At 41.9% G+C, this 12,341-nt stretch overlaps 1 protein-coding gene across 1 annotated transcript in view; it reads left to right on the forward strand.

Annotated features, from left to right (window-relative positions):
- Rhobtb3 (Rho related BTB domain containing 3) overlaps nt 1–12,341 on the forward strand; it is a 54,626-nt gene that overhangs the window by 22,692 nt on the left and 19,593 nt on the right. The window contains exons 5-7 of the mRNA XM_059276310.1: nt 1,297–1,408; nt 4,287–4,652; nt 11,916–12,028. Of these exons, the coding sequence (XP_059132293.1) occupies nt 1,297–1,408; nt 4,287–4,652; nt 11,916–12,028 (591 nt within the window). The remainder of the gene's footprint in view (nt 1–1,296; nt 1,409–4,286; nt 4,653–11,915; nt 12,029–12,341) is intronic.

Genomic DNA, 12,341 nt, shown 5'->3' on the forward strand with positions numbered 1-12,341 from the left:
CTTGGTGGTTAGAGATTATGGCATTTGCAAGAATACAGCTGGAGATGATAATATTGAAGTGAAAGGGCATTTAAAATCTTGTGATTCAGAGTCAGGGATGAAGAGTCCTGAGTGAGAGGACACCTGCCCGTGAAGTTTAGAGAGCCCCACCATCTACTTGTATGCCTTCCCATAGGGCATAAATTAATGGATCCAAAATACATGACTACCTAGAACAGATACCACACTTTCTAGAACTACCTGTGCTTTTACATGTGGCTGTTGCTATTTATCTTGAAATTAATCAAAATAAAACAAAATGAAATTCAGTTCCTTGAGTATTAGATGTAGGTCACATTTCAGAGTTCTCTGTAGCTTTCCATTGGCACACAAAGTTTTATTAGACAGAGCAATGACCAGGCTCCCAGACACAGGACTCAACTATCCAGCCACTGATCTAAAGTCTATTCTGGGCTTGCTCTCCCGATGGTGGCTGCATTGCTGGGACCCTTAGACCTAAGAGGTTGGCCAAGGGTAACTGTTTAAAGGGAATTGGTGAGGGAGCAGCTGCGGCTTGGGGATCCTCTTGGGTGCCCAAAATTCCTTGAGCATAGGCATGAGAAGTGGAAAGGAAGAGTCGGAGATGGAAGGAGGATGTAGTCTTAGTCCAGGAGTTAGGGGTGACCTGTCCTACATGCCGCATGTATCTCTGAGGAGTTTGAGAATTTTAAGCTAAATCTGGCTGACCATGCCTGTGTAGAGAATGAGAATATAGAGTATCTTTTTTATCATAATTTTTTTATTAACATTTTAATATTTTGCTGTGTGAGTGACATCCATTTGTGCTTTTACCCCAGGTCTTGTGAGGCACATCACAGGCTGGGAGCTAGGTTAGTGCATGTTGAGGGGAGTTTTTGTTAGTAAAGGACAATGTATTAAGAGAAACAAGTGCAGCTGCCTTGCTGAAGAGGACATTTGGGGACAGATGTGGCCGTATCTGTTACTTCCTCGAATGTCACAGTATTAGTTAGCTACAGTAGTTCCCCACTGAGGAAGCTGCTGGAGCCATGGAGTTGCAACATGTTTGTTGCTTGTTTGATTGCTCAAAAAAATATTTTTTTCTTAAGTGAGGGCACCTGTGTTCAGACAAAACAAATCAATCCTTCCAAATTTGTTTGTTTTTAATGTTAATTATTTGCACATCTTTGCAAGTATTGGCACTGACATTAAAACCATTTGCAAATGTGATTTGGAATACAAATAATCATGTCAGATATAATTGTGTTGGACTTAATCTTAATTTGATTCATGTTTCAGTTGGAATATTTTATGATTCAAGCCTTAAACCAGAAGACAAGTGAGAAAATGAGGAAGAGGAAAATGACCAACTCCTTTCATGGAATTCGACCTCCTCAACTGGAACAACCAGGTGTGGAGACGTTAAGAAGACATTTCTTAAAACTCATTCCTCACAGATCTTAGAGAAATCCCTTTCAGTCCAAGCATGCTCGGGGTCCATCTGACTTTCTGATTCGGCGAACCTGGCATGAGGGCCAGGACTTTCTCAGCTGACATTGAAACGGGTGCTTGTTAAACCACACTTCTGAGAAATACTCATGTAAGGTTGATCCTGTGGATTCTTAGCATGCGGTAGAGAGAAACCATTGAGATTAAAGACTGACGGGGTAACTAGGAAAGGCCATGTGTCAGTCTTAATCGGATGCTGCTCAATAGACATCTAAAAGGCAACCTTGGGACACTTGGTGGAATTTTAATATGAACCAAATGCAAGATTAGATTGTAGGTTATTGCTAATTTTCTTGCCTATTGTGATTAATAAGTCACTGCTCTCATTTGGGGGAGATGATGTGAAAATATTTCAGAGTCACAGTGATCTAATGCCTGCAGCTTACTTTGAAAGGATTCAGCTGGTGTATGTGTGTGTATCTCTGTCCATGTCTGTGTTTGTCTTTGTGTCTAGAGATAAAGCAGCACGACAGAGTTACTAACTGAAGGATGAAGTGAAGGGTGTGTGTATGCACTACAATTTGTGCAACCGAGAGGAACTATAAAAATAAAATGGCGCTGGGCGGTGGTGCACACGCCTTTAATCCCAGCACTCAGGGAGGCAGAGGCAGGTGGAATCTCTGTGAGTTTGAGGCCAGCCTGGGCTACAGAGTGAGTTCCAGGACAGCCAGAGCTACATAGAGAGACTCTATCTCGAAAAACCAACAAAACAAAACAAACATAAAACCAAAAATTGAATGAATAAGTAAATAAGTTAAATAAAATTACATATTATCAGAACATTTTACATGGTTTTATAATATAATAGTAGAATACTTATCTATTGGATCAGTTTGTCTTTAGTATTATTTCTAAAAATAAGTACTTGATATCATAGAGTAATGATTATAGTTTTCTATCACCTTTTTTCTTTCTTTCTTTTTTTTTTTGGTTTGTTTGTTTGTTTGTTTTTCGAGGTAGGGTTTACTTGTGTAACAGTCCTGGCTGTCCTGGAACTCGCTCTGTAGACCAGGCTGGCCTCAAACTCACTGAGATCTGCCTGCCTCTGCCTCCCAAGTGCTGGGATTAAAGGTGTGCACCACCCCCACCCGGATGACTGTAGTTTATTATGATAATGTTATTGCATTTTATGAAGAAATAGAAAAGATGGATTTGAAAGCCCCAAATACAAAGAAATAAGGAGATACACATTGTATATATGTATTGAATAATCAGTGTGTATTCCATAAATGTGAGATATTCCTATTTGTCAAAAAGAAAAAAAAAACTTCAAAGTAGGTACTAGAGAACTATTTGTTGAATGAATATAAATATAAACCAAGGAAATACAAATTAGAATTAGGGAGAATCATTTCCAGTTTTTGAAAGTTCGGATAAGGTCTGTTATGTGGTAAATTCTGGGGCCTTAAATACTTTCAGGGCTGGAAAAGAACCAATAGTATAGCAACTAATTGTTCTCACTGATCCAAAGGAAAGAACATTCTCATTCCTCAGAGGAACGAAACACCTCACACTATTTGATACTGGTAGACACCTCCCCAGTGGCTCTTCATTTGGGGGTCTGGGTAAATGATCTACAGGGTCCCCAGCAGCGTCTGGGCAGCAGATTCAGCCTGTGTGTTCACAAGGCTGTTTCATGTGTCTTTCAGTTTAGAGAACTGTGGGCAGAGCACTAAATAAAACTCAGGATCCAGCGTGACTCCCAGGTGTCTCTGGGGCTGACTCATTCTAAGGTTTAGTACTGGGCTCTGGGAGCACATGGCTTTCAGACTGTTAGCTTTTGAGGTTCTGTGAAGGTACCCCAACCATAGGAGGAAGGATGGCCTTGGTGCAGTGCAGGGAGCCTGGCCCTGGAAGATACTTATCAGCGTCACAGACCCAGCGTCACAGACCCAGCTTCCGAGCTTTGTTTAGAATAAAGGATTTCTGTTGCTGAAGGAACTAATTTCACTTGCTTGGATCATGGTGTGCCATTCTTTGGCTACCTTTCCCTTATGTTCCTCTGCTCAGGTTTGCCAGCAAGCGTGGGGCCAGATGTCTTACAGTTAGGTTCTGTGGGGAGGACCTGACTTGAGGATATTCTAGGCTCATGGAAAGCTCTCTCTTCAATAGGACTTCAAACTAGTCATGGTGAATCTAAGAATATGTTCTCTGTAGGAACCCATGAATTGTAGTCAGCACCCTGGCTGAGGAGGTATGTTGAAAGGAAAGAACTACTTGCTGTTTGGTGAAGTTGATTATTTTACTAGTAGGAAAAAAAGACTAGGATCAAAATAAAATTGTTAGGATTTCAGACAGTAGAGTAGTTGGAGTCATTGCAATTTATGAAGACATGGAAATTCACTGACATTAAGAGGATGCCGTTGACCTCCACTCCCCATCCAGGACTGCAGATGTGAGAGTAGGTTTTTTTAATCAGGTAGAAGAATGTGACTCTCAACCCCATACTTAGTCCTCTACTTGGGCAAGTGTTTTGTTTTGAGACACACAAACAATGAGAAATGTTATTTTATTTCTCATATCATTAGGTTTTCACTTTCACTGCAAAATAGAAATATCGTATTCATGTGTGTTCTGTAAAATGTGCTTGGTAATCCCCAATGAACTAGTTCATATACTCTTAGGTTATGCTGTACAAAATCAGTGATTTGTAGATTTAGAAATGGGCAAGTGTTGGTACTTTGTAGGATTCCATCTTATTTTTTAAAAATACTTTTTTTAGTTATTGGGCCTATAGACATAAAAAACCAGTTATTATTTTAATTTTCCCTCGGAAACAGAAAAGATGCCTGTCTTGAAAGCTGAAGCATCGCACTACCACTCCGACTTGAACAACCTGCTGCTCTGCTGCCAGTGTGTGGACGTGGTGTTTTACCACCCAGAAGTGACAGGCGTCGTGGAGGCCCACAAGATTGTTCTCTGTGCTGTCAGCCACGTTTTCATGCTGCTTTTCAATGTGAAGAGCCCTACCGACATTCAGGACTCCAGTATTGTCAGAACCACCCAGGATCTCTTTGCCATAAACAGAGATGCTGTGTTTCCAGGTGCTAGCCAGGAATCTGCCAGCAACCCGCCGCTGCGCGTCATTGTTAAGGACGCCCAATTCTGCTCCTGTTTATCGGACATTCTGCGCTTCATTTATTCAGGTACCTTGTCAGGCGCTCCTGGGCCCTTCTACTCTGTTAAGCCCCCTAGAAGTCTGTGAGAGTCTCGGTTAATTTTACATTTATTGTGCCCCTGCCATCTGAGGTGATGCTTACATGTGAAATGTAGCGTTTACTTTATATGTAGAAATTAGTTGAAGTTTTTTGTCTTCCTGACAAACTTATTTGCCTTAAGGAAAAAAATGGAAAAATCACATAGCATACAATTTGCTATTTTAGCCATTTTTAAGTGTACAATCCAATGATACTAGATGCATTTATAGAGTACAATTATCATTTCCATTTATCTCTGTAATTCTTTACTTTGAAGTTTGAAAATCTATTCCCATTCAATAGTAGCTTCTCCACTTGGCACTGCTGTGATTTTTGACTGCTCTGTGTGCCTCAGATGATGCACACAGCATAGTTGAGATCTGAGGACTGGCTTATTCCATAAAGCATGATGTCTGTGGGGTTCATCCAGGTTGTCACTTATGTCATGTTTTAGCGCTTTGGAAAGAGTAAGGCAGTTGTTAGAACATAAAAACAGGATCACCACATAATACAGGAGTTCATTTCTGGGTCTATACCTGAGGTTATTAGAAGCAAGGAGTCAAACCATGCTCATAAAAGCATCCTACACCATGGTTAAAATGGTGAATGTGATCCAAATGTCATCAGTGGATTAATGAACAAACTAAAACTGGTATATAACGCAGCCCTAACAAACAAGGTTTTTTTTTTATTTGAGTTATGGTTATATCATATAATAGTTAAATTTTAATTATGTTTTTAAAAGAACAGCTGTAGTTGATTTTTGTTGGAAATGTGAGAAGAATGTGGTTGGTGGCTTGGTGAATAGTGACTTGGAAAATTCATGAGTAAGTACCCATAGGGCACACTGCCTTAGCTTGCGAGGCTTACCATACATTTCAGTGGCCTTGTAGATCAGGTTCAAGTAGCCACAGTCATCAAGTAGCATCAAGTTAATGACTTCTTTTAGTTCTATTAGTTCTAATGACTTCTTTTAGTTCTACAAATTTTAATGTTTCAACTTAAGATCTTACAGCTCAGAATTTAATACTAACTCTAAAAAACTAAAATATTTGCATGTTAAGAAAAGTGGTTGTAATGACATGTCTAAGGAAAAGTGACAGAGGAGTTTGACTTTCCAATGAGATTACTGTTGAAATTCTATAAATTATTCAGCAGCCTTCCGATTAAATCCATTTACTCCTGGAAGGCACGCGAGTACTCTAAGTCATTTATGCCTTCTTTTATATGGTAGCTGTAAAGCAGGTTCAATACCAGAGACTGAACTGGCTTTCTCCTAGGGAGGGTTGTTTTTTACATTGTAAAATCAATTCAGTAGAGATGGGAAGAAATGCAGGTCATGGACGAAAGGGGAAGAGAAGACAAAAGGCTCTCCATGTACCCTCACCCATTTCCCTGCCATTACCTGTGACAGCATTCTGAATCCTCCCAGATACTATTAGAAAGAGGTTTTATTCACCTGGATGGATGCTCTGGTGAACATGTAATCCTTATGTGTTGTTTTCTGGGGACCATGGGTACTTTCCTTGGACTTGGAGCACAGAGGAGGTGATGAGGCCAGCAGGGCCTGTGGGAACCATTTCTGCCATTCAGGCTCGCGTGTGGTGGGGGTGGGGGTGGAGCTTGAAGTAGACTGGGCAAGACAAGAATTCAGTGAGGAAGCTCCATCAGGGAGCTGGCATTGTGACCTTTCATCATCTAGAGTATGCAGATTCTGATGGTGTGACTGGGGTGGGGTGCAATGTGAGCTATATTTCCAGCAGACTCCGAGTCTGTTTGGTGCTCCTGAGGCAGCTGGGTTTCAGCCACAGCCAGTGAAATAGGACTTGGATTTCAGTTGAGAGACTGGGCTGGGGAGCCCATTATCGCCTTAGGGCACAAAGTAAAACTGAGCTAAGCTTCAAGGCTGTCTGATCCAGAGCTATCAGATTGTCATATAGCTGCCCCAAAAGGGAGTGTGGATCTTAGCAGATGGGTAGAAATTTAGGGAGCAAGGAAATGGGGTGCCAGGCATAATGGAGGCTATGGAATATGTGGGGAAAGAGAGCTCCTCAGCCAGCTCAGAGCTTCTGTACTTCTGCACTTCTGCACATCTGCACTTCTGTACTTCTGCACATCTGCACTTCTGCACATCTGTACTTCTGCACATCTGCACTTCTGCACTTCTGTACTTCTGCACATCTGCACATCTGCACTTCTGCACTTCTGTACTTCTGCACTTCTGCACATCTGCACCTCTGCACTTTTGCACTTCTGCACATCTGCACTTCTGCACATCTGCACTTCTGTACTTCTGCACATCTGCACTTCTGCACATCTGCACTTCTGCACATCTGCACCTCTGCACTTTTGCACTTCTGCACATCTGCACTTCTGCACATCTGCACTTCTGTACTACACTTCTGCACTTTTGCACTTCTGCACATCTGCACTTCTGTACTGCACATCTGTACTTCTGCACCTCTGCTCTGGTCTCCTGTGTCTCAGGCAGGCAGGAGATGGGGTAGGGTTGACTTTGGCCTAAGGTAGAAGGCGCCTGATGCGGTTGAGACAGAAGAATAACTGGCTCTGCAGGTTCTTATTAATCATTCTTTAGTTATGTACAAATGATAGATCTGAATTGAGCAAAAGAAAGCGTAAGTTCTCTCTTACAAGATATTAAAGCCATCACTGCACAGTTTTTATAATGCATATTTGCTATAAGAAAACAAACAAACACACACACACAGACCCCATTGTCCAAACAAAATAACCCGAATATCAGTGGTGTTTGTTTTCTCCACTAGATTCTCATTTGCTGATAGATTGGGGTCTTAAAAATATTAATTTTTTACCATATGAAACAAAAACTCTTGTCTACGTTTTTCATAGAGTCTTCAATAAGGAGTTAAAATGCTTCCTTGGAACATTTTCAAACCTCTGAATAGAACACAGGTTTCCAGGCCCATTGTGCAGTGATTTCTTCACAGTCCACGGGTCACAGGGTGTATCAGGGAACCGTGGAGGACTGCAGCCATAGCTTGTCTATGTCCATGGGGCTATTCAGGCAAAGACAGAACTCCATGGCACAGCTTGCTCAGGAATATTTGTCCTGAGCAAACGGGCTGAAAAGCTACAATAAACCTATCTTCTGCCCTTTAAAAAAACAGTCAACCAGACCACAAAAGGTACTTTTTAGATAATACCAGGCTTGTCTTTTGCCTCTGGGAACTAGGTTATGTGAATGTTTTGGCTTGGTGTTTAGAAGGCACCTATTTCATACTCTGGTTAGTGTTTTATACTTTTAGTATAAAACTTATACTTTTAGTTTGTTTTCCTCTTAAAAAGTTTTGAATAATTAGAGACAGCCCAGGTGTATGTTAACCTTCCTTTGCATAAGAGGAACATCATATGATGTGTTAGCATTTAACAAGTGATGCCTGAGGATAAGATCTGCAGTTTCTGTGTTCAGGGAGTTATCCTGAAACATCATACACTTGTAACATTCTTACAATACTTGGTAGTTTAAGGCTTGGAAATTCCCGAGTCACATGATCTTGGATGGTTAGAAGTTGAAATATTTGTGAGGGACTCAAGAATGTAGCTTTGAGCTGGACCTGTCATGACCCAAAACTCCACATCACTTACTGAACTGCAGAGTCGATGAACATGTGGACGAGCCTTCGGGTTCAGTTTGCATGGTATTCTCTCCAATACTTGGAATTATTCTGCACCGTGCTCTTTTCTGTACAACAGAAAACAGCATAGGATACCTGAATGTGCTGTGATCTTCAACAGACTAAGTAAATGACCGAGGGGCCTGAGAAATTATCCCTAGGAAACTCCAGTGAACGGTGCAAGATGAGTAGCTGCTAAGTTCTTGCCGCAGAACACTGTGCCTATTGTTGACAGTGCCGTGTACTGGAAACATTGTTCAAGGGTGGATCTCATGTCAAACATTTCACCACAGAGAAGAAGCTGTAGCCTAAGGATTACTATTTTATTGGCAGTTAGGGTGTCAAAGATAAGGTGATTAGTATTTCTAGGTCTGGGAACAGCCTGCTTGTTAGTGTGCCGTTAGGAACCTGTCCTGCTTGCCCTCTGGTTACTGGCTCTTGGTGAGTCTGTTTGCCAGAGGCCAGGTGGCCCCTCAGTTTGCCCGTTTGTTTAGATTATTTGATGCTTGCTCCTTTGGACATAGTCCTATGAATGGATTATGTCGCTGTTCTTTGGTTAATGTAACTTTACTTGAATTAGCTGGATGTAAGTTTTACTCAACAATATTAAAGGTTAATACCGATAATGTAACTGTGTTCTCCCTCAGTGTGGATGAGTGTAGACAAACAAAAATATTCCTACTGTAGGCTGTGTGCCGCTAACTGGGTGTTGATAATGTCTGGGATTTTTAAAGTGAGAACATGGTCAACAGCAGCACTCAGAGTATATTAGAGGCCCTGGGAGGTTTTAAAATGTATCAGTGTCTGGAACCCTAGCTCCAGAAAATCTAATTTAATTAGGATGAGGTTTCCTCTGATGTATTTTACAAACTATCTTTCTTCAGATCAGTATAATGCACAGATAGGATAGAGAATCAATCTGAGCTCTTTTGGTTCCCACTCCTGGCATTTTTTTTAATGTATGAGGTTTATTGCTTAGAGATTAGAAAGGTGGCAGAAAAGTTAGCTACAAATTCAATGGAAAATCTCTTGTCACTGTAGTCATTCCAGACCATTAGCAGGTGGACATGCAGCGAGGCTATAGTCCTCTGAGGTGTTGGTGTCAAGAATTGGTACACTAGATCACCCATGCCTGAGCCAATTACTAAGCAGAGGAAAATCACTTTTTAATGCAGGGATCCTGACATTTTTATACAGACCTTTTGTCTATGTGTGAACGGGAGGTTTTCTGGAAACATGATCCAAAGAATTCGTCTGATTGTGAAAAAAAATATGTGTGCCCAGTATAAAAATCACTAATATAAAAAGAGAGAGAAGGGAGACAGTTCTCAGAGACTCGTTCTTCTAGAGTGTGAAAAGGAAAGTCACCTAACAGGGATGTCAGGAGAGAAGAGTGTCACAGGTACAAGGAGGCAGTGGTGAGCTGGACTCAGGCCAGCACCTGTGTGAGCAAGGCTGCTGTGGTCTGTGATACCATGTCGTTAGCTCAGACTCGGCCATGCTGTGAGTGTTAATAGGATGGAAATGGCAAATGCTGCTGAAGCTGGAGTGGGAGGTAAGAGGAAGAAGTGAGAACGCTCAGGAATGCTGGGTGTTATGGCAAATGCTGCTGAAGCTGGAGTGGGAGGTAAGAGGAAGAAGTGAGAACGCTCAGGAATGCTGGGTGTTATGGCAAAAAGCAAGTGCCTGGCTCGGTGGTTAACACATTTGCAGAGAACCCAGGTTCCATTCCCAGGATCCGCATGGGGGCTAACATCTGACTATGTACAGTTCCAGGGGATCTGACACCCTCTTTTGGTCTCTTCAAACACTGCACACATGTGGTACACTTACATACATGCAGCCAAAACATTCATACACATAAAAATAAACCAATCTTTTAAAAAAAAATTAAAAGGCAAGTACCAAGAGCCCTGAGCTTCTGGGTTCCAGGCCCTTCTGGTCAGGTTTGGTTCCCATTGGCCTCATCTCATTGGCTTAAAGTGTGAACTGTATGCCCTGCTCAATACTCAGTCTCAATCACAAGGGCATCTGCAGAGAGATGGACATAGGCAGGGATGCACCAGGAGGGAGCTTAGGAGCAGATAGCAAAGGGTCCTATTCACCCCTCCAGAGAGGTGGAATGACTTCCTTGAATGACTTCCACACCAGTCGTCAACAGCAGAGATAGAGCTGGAATGTGGGCCTCCTTCCTGTGCCTCTCCATGGCATATTGCTTTAATTGTATTTTTAGGAGTTTGACCTCCTGTAAGTCACGAATGGATGAAGGAATCCCTTGTGTGATGGTGTAAATTAGAACAGCCCCCATAGGCTCATACATTTGAATGCTTAGTCACCAGGAAGTGGAACCATTTGAAAGGATTAGAAGGATTAAGAGGTGTGGCCTTGTTGAGGAAATGTGTCACTGGGGGTGGGATTTGAGGTTTCAAAAGTCCACACCAGCCCCAGGCTTTCTTTCCTTGCCTGCCTGACTGCAGGTCAGGATGTAGCTCTCAACTACTTCTCCAGCACCATGTTCCCAACCCTCTGAAACTGTAGGCAAAGCCCTAATATAAAAGCGCTTCCTTTTATAAGTCTTGCCTTGATCATCACAGCAATAGAACGGTGACTAAGACTGCTTGGGACATCATGAGCAGAAATCATACATTTGAAAATTTAGCTTGAATAATAGGATGGATCCCAAGGATGAAAGGTCATCAGGGAGCAGGGAGGTTGGGTAGGAGAATGCTTAGGCCATGTGAGAAGAGCATTTTGGGTAAAGATCATCTTTTGCTCAGCATAAAACAGAATTAGAGGAACGTGGTAGGCAGGAGCAAAGGAATCCAGGAAGAGTAGCTTTGAAGTTGGCCAGGATGGAGACACAGCTCAGGAAAAGACCTGTTCCTGCAGTGGCTGGATTCGTAGTGTGTCAGAAAACAACCTCACTGCCTTTCTCGGGTTGGTTTTGGAGAGTCACAGGGCAGGCATTCCACCTGAACCTGAGAGTGCACACAGCCTTCTGAACATACATCTGCAGACCAGTGGAGGCCGGGAAAGGCCGTACTGACCTTCTTCCTGGGAGCAGATCACTTTTCACAGAAACTCATCCTGGCCAGTGCTGCTAGCTGAACACCTGCTGTAGAAATGGCAGCCGTCACGGAGGAAGCCTGTTCAGGGCAGTGGTTCTTAACCTTCCAAATTCCTTTAGTACAGCTCCTCATGTCGTGGTGACCCCCAACCATAAAATTATTTTCATTGCTACTTTGTAACTGTAATTTTACTACTGTTATGAATCATAAATATGATAATTACATAAATATGTAAATATCTGTGTTTTCTGATGGTCTTAGGCAACCGCTGTGAAAGGGGTCCATCCATCCCAAAGGGATCATGACCCACAGGTTGAGAACCACTGGGTTAGAGGAAGCAAACTGACTTGTTTGTCAAACACACACTTCAATTGTAGAGATATGTTTGCGCCACAAAAATTAAAATACTAAAGAAGCATTCATAATCTAGAAGGAGACTCAGCTTTTCACAGCCCCTACTCACACAGGACATTTGTGATTCTTTACAGGTGCTTTTCAGTGGGAAGAGCTGGAAGAAGACATCAGGAGGAAGTTGAATGATTCAGGGGATGTTTCCGATGTAATCGAGAAAGTTAAATGCATTTTAAAAACACCAGGAAAGGTAAATTACTTTGACTCTGAATTATAACGGGTATACTTTGATGACTATAACATTGAGTCATTAGCAAAGTTAAATAATTCATAAATATAAATGTTTTCTCTGTGTATGCGTTTCTATTTAAATATTTTAAACAGAAACATATGTATTTCTTACTAAGATTTTAATTTATGTAAGGATTAAAGTATGTGTGAGTCATGTCTTTGAAATGTTCCTTTGTGAATTCTGCCTTCAGAGCAGCCCACTGGAGCCCTGGGAACACACATCCCATACTGGGAACGAGAAGCTGCTACAGCTGCAGCTGGGCCTCCAGGAG

Source organism: Peromyscus eremicus, chromosome 11 (genome assembly GCF_949786415.1).
Source record: "Peromyscus eremicus chromosome 11, PerEre_H2_v1, whole genome shotgun sequence".
Lineage (NCBI taxonomy): Eukaryota > Metazoa > Chordata > Mammalia > Rodentia > Cricetidae > Peromyscus > Peromyscus eremicus.